Source organism: Rattus rattus, chromosome 6, assembly GCF_011064425.1.
Source record: "Rattus rattus isolate New Zealand chromosome 6, Rrattus_CSIRO_v1, whole genome shotgun sequence".
Classification (NCBI taxonomy): Eukaryota; Metazoa; Chordata; class Mammalia; order Rodentia; family Muridae; genus Rattus; species Rattus rattus.
The window spans coordinates 114,526,856-114,545,595 of NC_046159.1; the positions used below are offsets into that span (position 1 = coordinate 114,526,856).

An 18,740-nucleotide genomic window follows, 5' to 3' on the forward strand; every position below is an offset into this window, starting at 1 on the left:
TGCACTCATTGATAAGTGGCTATTAGCCCAAATGCCTGAATTACCCTAGATGCCTAGAACAAATGAAACTCAAGACGGATGATCAAAATGTGAATGCTTCACTCCTTCTTTAAAAGGGGAACAAGAATACCCTTGGCAGGGAAGAGAGAGGCAAAGATTAAAACAGAGACTGAAGGAACATCCATTCAGAGCCTGCCCCACATGTGGCCCATATATATACAGCCACCCAATTAGACAAGATGGATGAAGCAAAGAAGTGCAGAAGTGTAGATCGCTCCTGAGAGACACAGCCAGAATACAGCAAATACAGAGGCGAATGTCAGCAGCAAACCTCTGAACTGAGAATAGGACCCCCGTTGAAGGAATCAGAGAAAGAACTGGAAGAGCTTGAAGGGCTCGAGACCCTATATGTACAACAATGCCAAGCCACCAGAGCTTCCAGGACTAAGCCACTACCTAAAGACTATACATGGACTGACCCTGGACTCTGACCTCATAGGTAGCAATGAATATCCTAGTAAGAGCACCAGTGGAAGGGAAGCCCTGGGTCCTGCTAAGACTGAACCCCAGTGAACTAGACTGTTGGGGGGAGGGCAGCAATGGGGGAGGGTGGGGAGGGAACCCCTTAAGGAAGGGGGGAGGGAAGGGGATGTTGCCGAAACCGGAAAGGGAATAACACTGAAATGTATATAAGAAATATTCAAGTTGGCAAAAAAAAAAAAAAAAAAGAAAAGAAAAAAAAAGAAAATGAATCCATAAAATCTGGCTTCGGGCCAGCCTGTAAAGCACTTTCTTAGTGATTGATATCGATGGGTCCAGCACACTGTGGGTAGTACCACCTCTGAACTCATGGTCCTGGATTCCATAAGAAAGCAGGCTGAGCAAGCCAAGCCATATGGACAGTTTGTGTGAGATGCTCATGCATATGCAGGTACATACACGTGTGTAGAGTGCATGCACAAGTGTGTAAATGTGTGGGTAAGCCAGAGGATAACAAGTGACCTTCCTCATACATTACATGGAGTTCTCCATAAAAGAAAAAAAAAATAAAGCAATGACAGACTATTGAGAATACACCAATTTATAGTTAGTTATTTTATTCAGTTTTCATTCTCTTTAAACAAAAAAAATAATCTCTAAGTTCAGTAGCCTTGCTTGCAATCAGTCTTTGGTGGAAGAGTATATAATTTGTCTTTGAAACTCAAAAATAGAATCTTGATTATTAAAATTGAATTGCTTTTGCAAAATAGAATCACATTCATAATCCCAAATTACCGAGGCCTGCAAAAAAATAATATAGCAAATGCTCTGGATAGAGAAAACTAAGGAGTACTGACTAGCATCTTCCACGGAAAAACAAAAATATCATGTGGTAGATGGAGCAAGATGTGAGCAAGTGTTGTCATAAGGAGGAGGCCTTTGCCAGGTAGGAGGTAGAATGCTGAGTTGGGTCCTACCGTGGCGTTTATACAAACATTGTCACCCATGCACACATTCACATCTTGTATACTTCGCATATCAGATGTCTCCTCACATGTCGTGTTGCTAAAACAGCTGCAGTTAAAATGTTCAGAAAAGTAGTTCAAGTCTCTAAGCTCGGGCCTGCCAAGAACTTCATACTTTCCATCTTCTGTTACATTAATAGAAAAACTACTTGGATCCAAGTGAAGATATGCATCTGAACTTTCTGTTTTTCTCGAACACATGCCTTTCTCCTTACAAAGTGTTTGACTGCACATTTTGGCTGCTAGGGTGACATTGAGTATGTATGGATTCAGGGTTGTCTTCATGTATTGACGTAGGATTGGGCAACCTGCCTGTAAAATAATAAGACAGTCAGCATAATAAAGCACAAGTTCTTCTATGAACAGATATAATATAGTAAGTAACTCTTAAGGACGAATGAAACATTTGACTTACCAAGTGATAGGACATACTTCTTCTCTTTAACAAGCAACTAGTTTGTAATGTGTAAGCTTATTGGGCTACTGAAGAATTGATTAGTTGAGGTTTAAGTTATCCTAGCCTTCATTTTCCCCAATAATTCATAAATTAATCAAAGGAATAGAGTGTTATAGCTGTTAAGACTATGGGCTTTGAGGTTAACTTGTCCGATAATAGTACCACCTTCATTAATGACCATGTCTGCCAACCTAGGGTATCTCACAACCTTTCTAAATCTTAGTTTGTTATCTGGATCACTTCAGAAAAACTAGTTATTTGGTTCCATCACTTGTAAATTAGTGATGATTTTGAAACCTGCCTCACAGAGTTATTGTGAAGATAAGTTATAAATAGGTATAGTATCTACCACATCCTCAGTTAACTCTCAGTCATAGAGAGTTGAAACAAAAACTCTTGTCAGATGAATTTATATATCATTATATATAGCTCCAAGACTGATGGCTAAAATGATATAGAGTCAAGCATGTATAATGACAATTCTTTGACAAACTGTAAATTACAGTGATAAGAAGCAGAAGTAATCCATCTTAACAGTACTGTGTTCTAAAACTTGAATATTAGCCTTTAAAATAAATTGAAGACAGTCATAGTCTCTAACGATGAAAAGTTCTACTAAATGGGCTGACTGTGGTAGCACATTGCCAAAAAACTGATAGAGAATCCTGGCAGCTCTGATTTGAATCTACATTTGCTATTTTCTTTGAGCTGACATTCTATTGTTAGTCAGTAATCTCCTGGCAAATATATCTGCCCTCTAGTCCCTAGAGAACCTTCTATCAGGAGTTCAAGATCAACCTCAGCAACATAGCAAATAATGGCCAACCAACATATGCTACATAAAACTATGAAAACATACATAGAAGGAACATTATGTAGACTAAGTGGGTTATATTTAGAAATATGTGTGTGTGTCAACAATTAATTGGAAAAATAGATCATTAATATTAACGAATGGGAAGGGGTATTTGGGAAGTTTTGCAGGGAAAAAAGGGAAGGTTGAAATAGAATTATAACAATCTAAGAAATCTACATACTTTTTTATATCTATATAGATTTTGTGTATATATATAATCTAAAATAAATAAGTAAATAAAAAATGAATCACTACTACTAACTTTATAACAGAAGATCCAGAACCTTAAAAAGCCCAAGACCTCTAGAAGACAGAAATGACCCTCAGTCAACCATCATCAGTCAGGCAAACAAAAAGACAAGGGTTAAACAAAAGGCATACTAGAGAAAGATGATTTGATGATAGTTTTATATGTACATTATGGAAAGATATACACTTTCAATCTAAAAAATACTATATAATTATACCTACAATGTTACCAAGCAATTACACTAAATGCAGAGTTAGGAACTGAGAACACTCCTGTTTTATAGCATAAGCATATAAAGTGAGTAGCATCTATTCTAGAGTGTTCAACCCGTGCAGATACAACAGATATATACAACCTCAGGCATTCAGGTACACATGAAGTAAAACAGCTGGCATATTTTGAGCATTAGTTATTTTGGGTTTTAACACAATGTATTTTATTGTGACTTTTTTTTTTCATTCTTTTTTTTTCTTTTTTTTTTCCAGAGCTGGGGACCGAACCCAGGGCCTTGCGCTTGCTAGGCAAGCGCTCTATCACTGAGCTAAATCCCCAACCCCTTATTGTGACTTTTTATTCATTAATTTTAATAATGATGACTCACAAAAATTCCTGAATATTAAATATTCAAGTTTTCTATAAGATAAGGCTGGCTATTTCTCACCACTGGAAGACAAATACATTTTCTACTTCATAATAAGAGATGCAGCACAACTCGATTTGGCAAATTCTGAGCACCTACTGTTTGCCCACGAGAGTACTTAACATAGACAGTACTTAACAGAATACTTTTCTTAACACCATCTCCAAAGGATAAAATTATTTCATCTACTTCCAACCAATTCAACTTACCGAACGTTGTGCTAAAGACATAGCATCCCATATTATAATTCCAGAGGTACCCTGGGCAACAATTTCACCAATTGTATTCACAAGATCATCCTGGCAAAGGTTATAAGAGTTAGCAGGAAGTAACAATGGAATCATTCACACAGGACAACATCAACAAAGCAAGCATGTTAATCCAACAATAATACTTTAAATATTTTTGCACCCTTTAAATCTGTTTTTAATATTTTTTAACTTACTCACTTTACATCCCGCTGACTGTTCCCTCCTGGTCACCACCTCCTGGTCACCTCCTCCTACCCTTCCCCCATTCCCTTTTCTCCTTATATTCTGAGCAGGTGTGGCCCTCCACACACCATAGTACTTCAAGTCTCTGCCAGGCTAGGTGCTTCCTCTCCCACTGAGATCAGACAAGGCAGCCCAGCTAGAAGAACATATCCCACGTACAGGCAACACCTTTTGGGACGGCTCCTGTTCCAGTTGTTTGGGACCTACATGAAGACCAAGCTGCACATCTGCTATATATATATGTGGAGAGACCTAGGTCCAGCCCTATATGTTCTTGAGTTGGTGGATCTGACTCTTTGGGCTTTCTTTACTATTTTAAAGGGGAAAAAAAGGCTATTATCATAATTACTTCTACTGGCAATATCCATGAAATAAAAACAAAAGTTAAAATGTCTATATTTTATGATTCTCCATGGTCTCTAACAGGTCATATAATTACAATAAGCACTAAAAATGTAGTAATTCTACCTCTTTTGGAGACCATACTGATTACATTCTGAACTATATGTCCTTTAAAAACATTAATTTCCAGTAAACATCATGTATAAATACATCAAGAATCATTTGTTTACCTCTAGAAGGTATTCAGAGACTTGATCAGTGAAAACAAGACGGATATAGACAAAAATTGGAACTGGATTCGTTTCATCCGAAACTTTGGACACTCTGACAGATTCTAAAACTCGGTAGCGGACATAAAGGGTTGCTTTTCGACTCGACTTCAAGTCTTTCTTCAAATAGACAGATGGGTAAAGGCCCGTGCTTTCTTTCCATAGCCAGTCAAGATCATCATTTCGTTTCTTTTCCACATCAGGGCATTGGCCATCATAGTTATCGACTTCAAATTTATTGTTATAACAATCAGGAAATAGATAATAACCCCATAAGTGCTTTGGTCGAATATGTTTCCCCAATTTTAAAGTCCCTTCCATAAACTGTTTAGCTGCCCCTTCAAATTGTGCTTTGGCTCTCACAGTAGCTTCTGTGATATTAATTGCTGGAACAGCTTTCTGGACCAATTCAATAGACTTATTCCTGTAAATATCCTTAGGTGTCCAGTTTCTCAACCAGGTAGGCCTCCATTCTTCCCAGTCAATGATAGCTAAACCCAGTTTGTCTGTTGGTATGTAACGCTCTACGTCTTGCTTAGCTTTCACCAAATGATTTTTCAAATTCCCCTTCTGAGGTATTCCTCCATGATGTTCTCTTTGCTGTGCATCTATGTGAGGATAGTTACCAAGTCGATCAACATAAAATAATGTGACAGGCTGCCCTATGGCAGTTTTCCGGGGGCTTCCGATTAAAGAGAAGAAGCTCAGATCTATTGGTTCAGTAACGTTTCCTACACAAGCTTCAGTTGGAACATTCCAGACCCAAACGAAAGTTGTATCTGACAGAATTGGTGCTGCCCTATAATCCACAGTCAAGGAATATGGAATGAAAAGAAAGATTAACACTGTTTGGAATGTGCCCCCAGACTCAGCAAAGCTCCTCCAAAAGAGGCACTTAAATTGCAACTCTCCCATTACGGAGAATAATTACTATGTAAGCACTTATTTCTTATATACTTCGGTCACTCCCGAATTTGATGCAATAGATTAGAAGGATTGTGACATGAGGCCACTGTGGGAGAATAAAGTATGTGACTAATTTACACAGAAGATTCTTCTTCTTGTGTTACATTTCAGGAATATCTTGCGGCAAGTTAAAACATCCAGAACTGAAAAAAAAAAAAAAAAAGACAAATATGAAATTCTCTGTAGTCACGTGAGAGCTTTAGCAATTCCAATTTATGCAAGGAGTTTAAATTAATTTCAAAAGGTAGAAGGCTTTATTTGAAGTATTTAAAGCAATAAGTTTTTTCCCTTGTGATGATAAACTTCTGTAATAGTCAACACTTATCTTCCAAAATCATTCCTGATCCCACAGAAAACTGAATGTATTTATTTTTCTTACTTCATTTCCAGATATATAGGGTATGTTATCTATCAATATTTTAGAAAATACCAGTTAAAGGGATGTAAATTTGTATTTACTGTTTGTGAAAAACCACTCTGTCGTGATCTGCCAATTTTTTAAAACAACCTTTCACAGAATTTGAAGAAAAATACTTTTTTTATAGTTCTTTTATGACTGTGTATGTGAATGTGAGGGTGGTATTGGGAAATGAGCCTAAGTCCTTGCATATGCTAGGAAAACATTCAAATGAGTTAAATTTCCAGTAATGTGTTTGTTTGATCATCCATTGACTCATTTATTAGGTCATGGTATTGTTAAGTTCCCTGGATATCCTGGAACTCATAATCCTTGTACCTCAGCCTCTCAAATCCCTAGGATTATTTGTCTACCACCATCCCTGTTTTTTTTTTTTTTTTTTTTTTTCTTTTTTATTTTTTTTAATGATGTGGACCTCAACCATCACTGTTTCTAATGCTTGTTCTTTCTTCCCACTTTATTATTACTCTTCTGTCAGGGACAGTACAAGAGAGAGGAAAAGTCATTTTTCCCCACAAGTAATATAATAATTGAATATAAGTTTATTATCCCCTTAGGATACTGCCAAATCAAATCTTACAAAGATGTCCTCTCACTGTTAAAATTAACAAATGACTCTTGATTGACTCTAAACTTGTTAAATAAAAATATGAGAGGAATTCTGATCTTTAAATACTGTTTCAGAAAGCAAGACTGTGTTGTCATTCTGATGGATGACACCGAAGTGTGACAGCAATGAAATGGTCTGAGGTAAGAATCAGAGATTAAAACAGAGGGAGGTTCTACATTAGTTAAATTATCCCTTAATCTTGCCCACAAGAGACTATTACTTTGTTTTGTCTTAACCTCAACAAAGATCATATGTTTCATGTGGACAAAGAATGGAACAATGAAGTAACCTCTTTGGCAGGAGTGCTTAATCAGCTCCTGAACCTGAGAACCCTTGTGGATGAATCTAACTAGAAGACCATTACATACATACATACATACATACATACATACATACATACATACATACATAGGAAAGTAATAGTAAGTCCCACCCTTTGTACTTTTTCAAAATTGAAAGTCACAACTATATGTCATGTTCCTACCAAAATTCATTTTCATAGCTCTTAATGAGCACATGTGGAAAAATGAATAACAGAAGTAGATTTAAGTAGAGTGAGGATAAGTTAGGACAGAATGGGATAGAGTACCAAGCACCAGTGCAGTGAATAAATAAGAGGCTGTAATCATATGGGCACTTTCAGTGATCCTGTGTTAGGAAAACAAAGAATCCATTAACTCCCACTCTCATGTCACATCCAACACAGAAGACTTCTGTGACCTTAAAAAGTGTGAAGGTCTCTCTTTACCTACAAACCATGAGTTCTAAGACAGACAACAATTAGGTATTCTCAAACCCAATGTAACTCTGACCCTGTAGATCCTCAGACGCAGAGCTTCTGTGCTAATAGCTCAGTACAGAATTTCTTTTCCCCCATCAAGAGGCAGTCACAGAATGCAGGTGATTTTGACCAACTCGGTAAAACATTAAGTTTCCCACAGCTCTCTCTCTGGGCTTTCTTACTTTCCTTAAACACAGAACTTCAGGCAACAGATTTAGTAGATTGTCATAAGTGATGCTGCAAAGTCCAAGAGTAGGGAGATACATAGGATCAATTGGTAAGAGAAGCCGGTCAAAGCTTCATACTTTCCCAAGTGAACCTCCATTCAAGAATCTTCACAAGGTCCTCTATGACCTGAGAATTCCCAAATTCTATCAAAGTTTGATAGTGACTTTATGGCATAGGCATGGTGGAAGCATTGATAATAACTATTTAAAATGAGATTAGACCAAAAAAAGAGCTAATAATTACCTATAAACTGATACTCTCCTTTATCTCTTGGTGGAACTCAATCTCATCATACTTGGTATGGAACAACAGCTTTGGAAAAAAGTCTTATCTTTCTCTATTAAAGAAGGGGAATTCTTGGAATATATGACACAATTTATATACAACAATGTCATAGTTAGATATTATTTTGTTTATACTGACTACAAGTGAATGTATATGTATGTACAGTATAAACCAGTTAGATAGACAATATTTTTGGAACTTGAAACATTTGAATGTGCATCCTAAAATAAAAAGCCACTCTAATTAATTGTGCACAGGCAGGTTATTTATTGTCTTCAACTTAATCTCTTTAACAACCAGAAACTCTTATCTGAGTATTTCTTAACTAATATCTGTAATACCCATACTGCACAAAGCAATTGAATTTTCTAGGTAGAACCAAGAGGCATACAGTTAGACTCAATTCTCAGTCAGTTTACTCAAAATTTGCAACCTTGCTGCATTTTACACGTTTTCCTTTACATATTTAACTACAATATATAGCTTATACAGGTGAGCAGTGGTGGCACACACCTTTAAGCTCAGCACTTGGGAGCCAGAGGCCAGCAGATCTCTGTGAGTTCAAGGCCAGCTTCACAGAGCAAGTTCCAAGACAACTAGAGCTACACAGAGAAACCCTATCTTGAAAAACCATACTCTACATATACTATATATTATATGTAAAATATATAAAAACTAAATAATATATAAAATATATAAGTACATAAAATACATAAAAACCACATTATATATATAATCCATATATAATATATATCTATAAACCTATATAGTTTTTATAATCTACTATACATGGATTATCCATATAATATATTCATATATTATATGTATATATAATATATGAATTATAAAGAACTATATATATGGATTACATATAATCCATATATAAATATATATATGGATTACAAAAAACTATATATAAGGTCCCTTATGATATTATAAGAATATATATAAATCTCTTGGGGTAAGAGTTTTAAAGAAATTCATAATACAACATCCTAAAACATAGTGATATGGCATTTTAAGCTAATGAAAATTGATTGAATGCATGTGAAAAGGGCTTTCTGATCTATCCCAGAACAAAATAGCTATCATAATGAGGCTATCTTCTTTGTACTAAGAATATGTCTCATAAGTTGAGACTGGGTGACTGTTAAAGTGAACCAGTACTAACAAACATACTTCATGTCCTATATTGTCAAATAGTTTCTACATATGCCTTCTGGTCATATGCCACACATTCCTTCCTTTAGAAATTTTCACTGGTTTCATTTGTTCTTCATAATGAATCTTTCTTTAAAAACCTATTAGGATCTTAGTTGTAGATATTTCTTTTTTTTTTTTCATCTTTATTAACTTGGGTATTTCTTATTTACATTTCCATTGTTATTCTCTTTCCTGGTTTCTGGGCCAACATCCCCCTAACCCCTCCCCCTCCCCTTCTCTATGGGTGTTCCCCTCCCCATCCTCCCCCCATTAGATATTAGATATTAGATATTAGAGCAGTGTCTCTCAAGTATTTTAGCAAACCTTTATCTCAAAAAAAAATCATTATCATTCATAATAATAGCAAACTTATAGTTATTAAATAGCAACAAAAATATTTTTTAGGGTTGCAAGTCCCCATAACATGAGAAACTGAATTGAAGGGCTGTAGCATTAAGAAAGATGAGAACCACTGCTTTACAGGTTTTTTTTTATAGAGTTTCCTATGTATGTGAAAAATACTGAGGAATGTTTAGACTTCCTCCTATTTACCTATCAGTAAATCAAGTTATCATGATCCACATATACAGAATTTCAGAGACAAGATAAAGCTTCTTTCTTTTGCTTTGGGTCTAACAAAATGAGTTACCACTGCCTAAGACAGACTGCTTACTCCACAAGTTACAGGTAACACTTGGAGACACAGAGTCAGCAAAAGGCAGGATGCTATTACTACATCAGACTCCCAGAGCTCTGCCTGTAGAGTATGGACAACTAAAGCAAAGCTGTTACTGAAGGGGGCTTACTTGCTGAAGAGGAACCCTCTCCCCTTGTTCTATCTCATCTGCACTTTTAGAGTCTGTCATGTTGGTATTAGCACCTAGAAACCTATGAATTTCTAATCTCTTCTGACATTCCAATCACACATGGACATTAAATTGCTATGATGTTTCAAACCATGGTAGGCTAAGGTATAAAAGGCAATTGATTCTACCCTAGCATTCACACTGGGACCAAATTTCTTCACTATTCATCATTTATGAATATCACTACATTTCTTGTAATCAACGCACCTGAGAGAATCCCCAATTCTCCCAGTGCTGTAAAGACACACTACTTGATTTTATAGACTTATCTTCTATCCTTGGCAATTCCTACTCTTTGTTTGCTCTCTGGATGTTTGATAGATGGAATAAATATAAATTCAGATAACCATGCTTCCATTATGTCAGTGAAATATTTTAGAAATTGATATCATTCCTTACTTTGACATTGTTTATGGATTGAATTTGTCTAAAGGACTCACTTTTGCCATGTATAAAACACTTGTACCAAAATCATCTGTGATATTCATATTAGTTTTCTGTCCTATAACAATGTCAAGAATTGTGACAAATAGAACATAATATCTTAAATATAGAAATAAGCTTATATTAAAAACTCAGTTAGTTGTACTTAGATGATCTAGGGGATTGATTACATTGATCCTTATAAAACTCTGAATTTCAATTATGAGGCATAAATAAAAATTTTCTAGGATAGATTTAAAGAGATCTTTTAATTAACAGTATCTTTGAATTTTGAGTTCCTGAGTTAAATGAATTTTTAAGGGATTTAAATGGATAATTTGACACTACCACTTACAAATTATGAGAACTGAAACACAGTAGGGGAATATCATCAGTTAGAAAAATATACCTTCCATTGAGTGACAATTTTCATCACTTTCACCTAAAAAAATGAATATCAAGAAATTTATAATAAAGCACGTATACTATTACCTTGCTGGAAACTTAGAATCACTTGCCTACCATCTGCATCTCCATCATAACAAAAGAAAATCTTAATTCATGTGAGTTATGGTCAACCTAAATCTACTCAAGCGCTCCTAGAACAAGGCAAGGTCTACAGAGGACTTTATAGGTTGGATGTCATGCAAATTCCAAGGTTCTAGAAGCAGATGACATCACAAAGTGAATTGATTCTCCCAAGTTCACAGACCACCCCTTTCCCCACTTCCTTCAATTCTCCCATCCCAACAAAAGTTTTAAGGTTCTCTCCTTTCCTATGAAGTCTGACTGATAACTACTTTTCTCAATTTAGTCAGCTTTCAAACATATGACTCTCCTTCTAACTGTATTGTTCTCTGAATCAATCACAAAAATCACACAACCCAAGCCCATGTCATATAAACTAATCCCTCTGATAGAAATTGCAGCATGTAGGTAGCATGAAACATTATGTAATTAGCTTTCATCCCTACAATTCGTACTAGATACAGTGAGCATCTAGTAGAACTACTGTTAAATGGTTGGTTGAAACTGGATAGCATTTGTGATCAGAGAGTAGCATCCTGCTACCTTTCCTTCTGTTGAAATCTTCATGCCTAGAAAAATCTCCAGTGAAACATATCTGTTTCCTGTTCATAAGATGACAGTGGAAGATTATGTTTTGCTTTTATGGAATATAGACTTGACTTTTCTAGTTCACAAAGCAGGACACTAATGCAATTAAAACCCTATGATTGTTTCACGGGCTATACTTCAAATTCTTGATTAAGACCCAAGTTCTTCTAAAGTGTACTTATTATGTCTTGACTAAACATACAGATACATCATGCAACTCATATAACATGAAATAATTTAGCTATCCTACTGACTAGGCTGCCTAATACTAAAATACATACATTAAAAGATCAAAGCTCTGGAGTTGGCCAGAGAGGTAGCTCGCCTTACCTATTTTTCTTCTATTAATCTGCCTTCTTTCCATTCAATTCCTAGATGTAGAACCTTAAACGGGTATAAAATTATACTTATTTCTCCTCTCTTATAACCGACACATAGAAAGTGCTGAATAAATCTAATAAACAATAATAAATCTAATAAAACAATAAATCATTATATTGTTAGTAAGAGTGTCCCTTGCCCCTACCATCTTCTATATATAAGACAGTACCATGAATGAAAAATAAAACTTCCTCTTCTGTATAACAAAGGACACTATCATTATCACAAAGTGGCAGGACACAGAATGGGAAAAGATCTATACCCATTGCACATCCAGTGGAGGATCTCTGCCTTGCTCAACATTCATCAGAGAATGTTCTTCTTGTAGTAGACAGGAAGACCCATAGAGATTTATGGAACACTCAGTCTTAATGGGACGTCTCCATCAAAAATCCTTCCCCTCAAGGATAAAAGAGCTGCGTGTAAGAAGAGATGGAAAGATTATAAGAGCCAGAGGGGATGAGATGACTCCAAGGAAATAGTGTCTTCCAGATACAACAGGACAGACAAACATAGGAATCCATAAAGACTATGGGAGCATCGCATAGGGCCTGTACATGTTCAAGCCAGATAGGGTCCAAGTACTAAGGAAGGGGAGTAGAAATGGGCTCCCACCCCTAACTGAGAAGCTATCTCCAATTAACATGAGGAAGGCTTAGTTTTTGCCAATGCAGTCTCACTAGGTATATCCAACCCACTTCAAGGTAGGCCCCATGACCAGCAATAGATACCCAACACTAAACAAATTTCAAACAATTTTTGTAGACTTTGAGTTTCAAATTCCTTTATTTGGACATTTTTTTATATTATTGATCTTTTGCTTATATATTTTGATTTTGGTTTTAGTGGGCTCCGGGTTTTTTTGTTTTGTTTTTTCTTTATGTGTGTGTGTGTGTGTGTTGTTGTTGTTGTTGTTGTTGTTGTTGTTGTTGTTGTTAGTTTGAAGGTTTTTCACTCTTCTGTTTTTTAAAGAGAGGAAGAAAAAGAGACGGTATGAAGTTAGGTATGTGAGAAAGATCTGGGAGGAGTTGGAGGGGGAAGTGACAGCAGAATACACTATGTAAAAAGAACTATTTTTGATAAAAATAAATAAATATAGTTAAATAATAAAATTAATTTTAAAAAAGTAAAGCCTACTCAGGAATTTTTTATAAGTTAATCTTTGAACTTAATCCATTAAGAATTTGTTTTGATAGAAATTAACATTTCAGGAAATGTATGCCACAGGAGAACAGATCTGATGAGGTTAGGCCCTACTCATGGTTCTGAGATCTGATGAGGTTGAGCCCTAATCATGGTTCTGAGAACCATACTTTGTGGTCCTCAGAGGCAACCTTATGAGGAAGATATAATGGATCAGGACTTGTTCAACACATCAGACTGACTCAACCTTTGTATGGATTACATTCATTTGGCTACTCGGCAACTTTGAGAGGGAACATAAGAGGGAACCTCTTCAAGGTTGGGCTTTAAGTAGTCTTCCCTCAATGGCCTTCTGTTCTTTAAGATGTAACTTCTTTTAAAAAAAAAATCTGTTCTTCTAAGTGGATTGATAGAATACGTAAATTCAAATAAATAACATTTAAGACAAATAGTAGCAAAGTATTTTGGATGTAGAATCCAAAGGTTTTTGTTTTATAATGTTGGGTGTTTTTATATTAGCCTTACCAAACACGGGCATGATATAATATGAACTATCCAAATTACAATATCTGGAGTCACTTAGTAGAGAAGTCTCTGGGCTTGTTTGTGAGGGAGGTTCTAGAGTGAACTAACAGAGGTGGAAAGACCCACAACAGATTTGAGTGGCACCAATTGGTGGGGCAGAGTTGGAGACTGGGTAGAGAACAGCCTGTACAGCAGCTTCCATTGCTCTGATTTCCTCATGCAGACCCAGTACTTCAGGAGTCTCATGCTCCCACTGCCATGCCTTCCCCCACAAAGGACTCTACCCTCAAACTGTAAAGCAAACAGAATTCTTCTTAAGTTGCACATGTCAGAGGTTTTATCACAGAAATAATTAAAGTAACAAATACATAAAATTAGTACCAAGAATTGGATCACTGTTGCTTTGTTACATGGTACTGGCTAGTGACATCCTAATATAATGTAGCAGAGCTTAGTGGTCCATTCTAGTCAGATCCTAGAAGACAGGTATAGTAAGAAAGCTATAGGTCAGAGGGTTTCAGAAAATAAACAACACTCAATCAGGGACTTGACTAGAAGTCTTCTTCCTGCATTCTGGTTGAGACTGTGACAGTATTCTGGAGATGGCCTGAGAATTTGAGTGTGACTGAGTTAAAAAAAAAAAAACCAAAGGATTATCTTTTTTGCTTTGAAATCTCAAAACAAAGTATATCCAGGATCTGTCATAGCTAGTGCTTATGTATCTATGAGCCTACAGAGAGAAGAGAAAAAAAGTAGACCAGAAAAATTAATAAACATCTCAGTTGAATGGAACAAGCTAAGAGTTTAAAGTTACAAAGTGAATATTGAAAAAAATAGTAGTAGGTTTTGAATAGATTACTACTATTAAAAGAATTACCCAGTCCCATAGCTCTCTGTACCCAGTTCCTGTGAGAGAGAGAGAGCTGGACTTTGAAAAGTGCAGACAATCCTGAGAGCATAGGAGAGAAACCACTTTTGCCCACATTTCTGGCCAAGAGGAACCTGCCTGGAGCCCTCTGGACACAGGAACTTAGGAACAGTCAGGGACAGGATCCTTCCTGTCTCCACCTGTGCCCGGAGCAGAAAGTCAGTCTCCAAGAGCACTAACACACCTGAGAGCAGAGGCAAGACAACCACTTCTGCTCCCAGGGACCCACCTGGAACCCTCAGGACACAAGAACCCAGGAGCAGTATGGAACAGTATGGAACAGGATCCTTCTAGTTTCCACCTGCTCCTGGAGCTGACCTGATTCCACGGCTCTCTGTACGCAGATCCTACTGGGGAGAAAGCTGGAATCTCAGAATTATAGACAATCCTGAAACACCAGGGAGACCACCACTACTGCTCACATTCCTGGCCCAAGAAAATCCCCTAGGAGCCTTCAGGACACAGTCTAGGGGTAGACTGGGACAGGATTCTACCAGTTTCTGCCTGCAACCAGAATTGACCCAGTCCACAGTTCTCTATACCCAGATACCACTGGGAGAAAACCAGTGTCCAGGAGTGCTGACACATAGGCATACAGGTGGTCAAGCAACTATCAGTGAGAGCAAGAACAGCTAACACCAGAGATAACCAGTTGGCTAGAGGCAAGTGCAGGAAACTGAACAACAGAAACCAAGACTACTTGGCATCATCAGAGCCCAGTTCTCCCACCAAAACAAATACTGGATATCGTAGCACACCAAAAAAAGCAAGATTTGGATTTAAAAATCACATCTCATGATTATAATAAAGGGCTTTAAGAAGGACATAAATAACTCCCTTAAAGAAATATAGGACACCACAGATAAACAGGTAGAAGCCCTTAAAGAGGAAACACAAAAATCCGTTAAAAAAAAAAAAACTTATAGGAAAATATAACCAAACAGGTGAAGGAATTGAACAAAACCGTTGAGGACCTAAAAAGTGGAAATAGAAACAATAAAGAAATCAAAAAGGGAGATAATCCTGGAGATAAAAAATCTAGGAAAGAGATAAGGAGCCATAGATGTGGCATCATCAACAGAATACAAGAGATAGAAGAGAGAATCTCAGGGGCAGAACATACCATAGAAAACATCAACACAACAGTCAAAGATAATGTAAAACACAAAAAACTCCTAACCCAAACATCCAGGAAATCCATGACACAATGAGAAAATCAAATATAAGGATAATGGGTATAGAAGAGAATGAAGATTCCCAACTTAAAGGACCAGTAATATCTTCAATAAACTCATAGAAGAAAACTTCCCTAACCTATGGGAAGAGATGTCCATAAACATACAAGAATTCCAAATATATTGGACAAGAAAAGAAATTCCTCCTATCACATAATAGTCAAAAAAACAAATGCACAAAACAAAGAAAGAATATTAAAAGCAGCAAGGGAAAAAGGTCAAGTAACATATAAAGGCAGATCTATCAGAATTACACCAGTCTTCTCGCCAGAGACTGTGAAAGCCACAAAATCCTGGACAGATGTTATACAGACACTAACAGAATGCAAATGCCAGCCCAGGCTACTATAACCAGTAAAACTCTCAATTAACATAGATGGAGAAACCAAAATATTCCAGGACAAAACCAAATTTACACAATATCTTTCCACAAATCCAGCCCTACAAATGATAATACATGGAAAACTCTAACACAAGGAAGGAAACTACACCCTAGAAAAATCAAGAAAGTAGTCTTGCAACAAACCCAAAAGAAAAAAGCCGCAAAAAAACAACTATCAATATTCCTTAATATTTCTTAACATCAATGGACTCAATTCCCCAAGAAAAAGACATAGACTAACAGACTAGATATGTAAAGAGGACCCAGCATTTTACTGCATAGAAGAAACACACCTCAGTGACAAAGACAGACACTACCTCAGAGTAAAAGGCTGGAAAACAATTTTCCAAGGAAATGGTCCCAAGAAAAAACTGGAGTAGCCATTCTAATAGTGAATAAAATCAACTTTCAACCAAAAGTTACCAAAAAACATAAGGCAGGACACTTCATATTCATCAAAGGAAAAATCCACCAAGATGAACTCTCAATGCAGAATATCTATGCTCCTAATCCAAGGGCACATACATTCATAAAAGAAACCTTGCTAAAGCTCAAAGCACACATTACACTTCTCACAATAATAGTGGGAGACTTCAACACCCCACTCTCATCAATGGACAGATCATAGAAATAGAAACAAAACAGAGAAACTAACAGAAGTTATGAACCAAATGGATGTAACAGATATCTACAGAATATTTCATCCTGAAACAAAAGATATACCCCTCTTCTCAGCACCTCATGGTACCTTCTCCAAAACTGACCACATAATTGGTCACAAAACAGGCCTAAACAGATACAAAAAAAAATTGAAATAATACCAACCATTTTATCAGATCACCAGGGAACAAGGCTGGTCTTCAATAACAGCAAAAGTGACAGTAAGCCCACAAGCACTTGGAAACTCTACTCAATGATAACTTGGTCAAAGAATAAATAAAGAAAGAAATTAAAGACTTTTTAAAATTTAATGAAAATGAAGGCACAACATACGCAAACTTATGGGACACAATGAAAGCTGTGCTAAGAAGAAAACTCAGCTCTGAGTGCATCCAAAAAGAAACTGGAAGAAGCATACACTAACAGCTTGACAGCACACCTAAAAGCTCTAGAACAAAAAGAAGAAAATACACCCTGGAGGAGTAGAAGGTAGGAAAGAATCAAACTCAGGGCTGAAATCAACCAAGTAGAAACAAAAAGAACTATATGAAAGCAATATACAGCAAACCAGTAGCCAACATCAAGCTAATGGAGAGTAACTTGAAGCAATCCCACTAAAACCAGGGACTAGACAAGGCTGCCCAATCTCTCTTTACCTATTCAATATAGTACTCAAGGTCTTAGTCAGAGCAATCAGACAACAAAATGATCTCAAAGGAATACAAACTGGAAAGGAAGAAGTCAAAATATCATTATTTGCGGATAATATGATAGTCTACTTAAGTTACCCCAAAAGTTCCGCCAGAAAACTACTTAACCTGATTAACAACCTCAGCAAAGTCCTGTGTATAAAATTAACTCAAACACATCAGTAGCCTTTCTCTACTCAAAGGAAAAATAGGCTGAGAAAGAAATTATGGAAGTAACACTTCTGACAATAGTCGCAAGTAACATAAAATACCTCAGTGTGACTCTAACCAAGCAAGTGAAAGATCTGTATGACAAGAACTTCAAGTCTCTGAAGAAAGAATCGAAAAAGATCTCAGAAGATGAAAACACCTCTCATGCTCATGGATTGACAGGAATATTATAGTAAAAATGGCCATTTTGCCAAAAGCAATCTACTGATTCAATGCAATCCCCATCAAAATTCCAATCCAATTCTTCATAGAGTTAGAAAGAACAATTTGCAAATTCATTTGGAATAATGAAAAACCCAGGATAGCAAAAACTATCCTCAACAATAAAGGAAGTGGGGGAAACAATCCCTGACCTCAAGCAGTATTACAGAGCAATAGTGATAAAAATTGTATGGTATCGGGTACATAGACAGGCAGGTAGATCAATGGAATAGAATTGAAGACCCAGAAATGAACCCACATACCTATAGTCACTTGATCTATGACAAAGGTGCCTAAACCATCCAGAGTGAAAAAGATAGCATTTTCAACAAATTATGCTGGTTCAACTGGCAGTCAGCATGTAGACAAATGCAACTTGATCCATTCTCATCACCATGTACAAAAGTCAAGTGTAATTGGATCAAGGACCTCCACATAAGACCAGATACACTCAAACTAATAGAAGAAAAGTTGGGGAAGACCCTGGAATACACGGGCACTGGGTAAATTTTTTTGAATAGAACACCAATGGCTTATGCTCTAAGATCACGAATCAACAAATGGGACCTCATAAAACTTCAAAGCTTCTGTAAGGCAAAGTACACTGTCATTAGGACAAAACAGCAACCGACAAATTGGGAAAAGATCTTCACCAA

At 36.5% G+C, this 18,740-nt stretch overlaps 1 protein-coding gene across 1 annotated transcript; it reads right to left on the reverse strand.

The window, feature by feature from the left end:
- Positions 1 to 1,080: 1,080 nt before the first annotated feature.
- On the reverse strand, positions 1,081 to 11,221 carry LOC116902923 (hyaluronidase PH-20). The gene is made up of 4 exons (XM_032905247.1): positions 11,086 to 11,221; positions 4,775 to 5,922; positions 3,918 to 4,007; positions 1,081 to 1,817 (listed from the first exon to the last, which is right to left on the reverse strand). Exons 2-4 carry the CDS (start codon positions 5,726 to 5,728, stop codon positions 1,323 to 1,325), a joined length of 1,539 nt encoding a protein of 512 aa, XP_032761138.1. The 5' UTR covers positions 5,729 to 5,922; positions 11,086 to 11,221; the 3' UTR covers positions 1,081 to 1,322.
- Between the last annotated feature and the right edge of the window lie 7,519 nt (positions 11,222 to 18,740).

What these genes read in the sequence shown, in the direction of transcription:
- LOC116902923 (XM_032905247.1), bottom strand. Translation starts at nt 5,728, where the DNA reads ATGGGAGAGTTGCAATTTAAGTGCCTCTTTTGGAGGAGCTTTGCTGAG. An exon ending in TCTCTGAATACCTTCTAGAG is followed by an intron (nt 4,008 to 4,774) that starts GTAAACAAATGA and finishes AACCTTTGCCAG; the next exon opens with GATGATCTTGTGAATACAAT. An exon ending in TGTCTTTAGCACAACGTTCG is followed by an intron (nt 1,818 to 3,917) that starts GTAAGTTGAATT and finishes ATTATTTTACAG; the next exon opens with GCAGGTTGCCCAATCCTACG.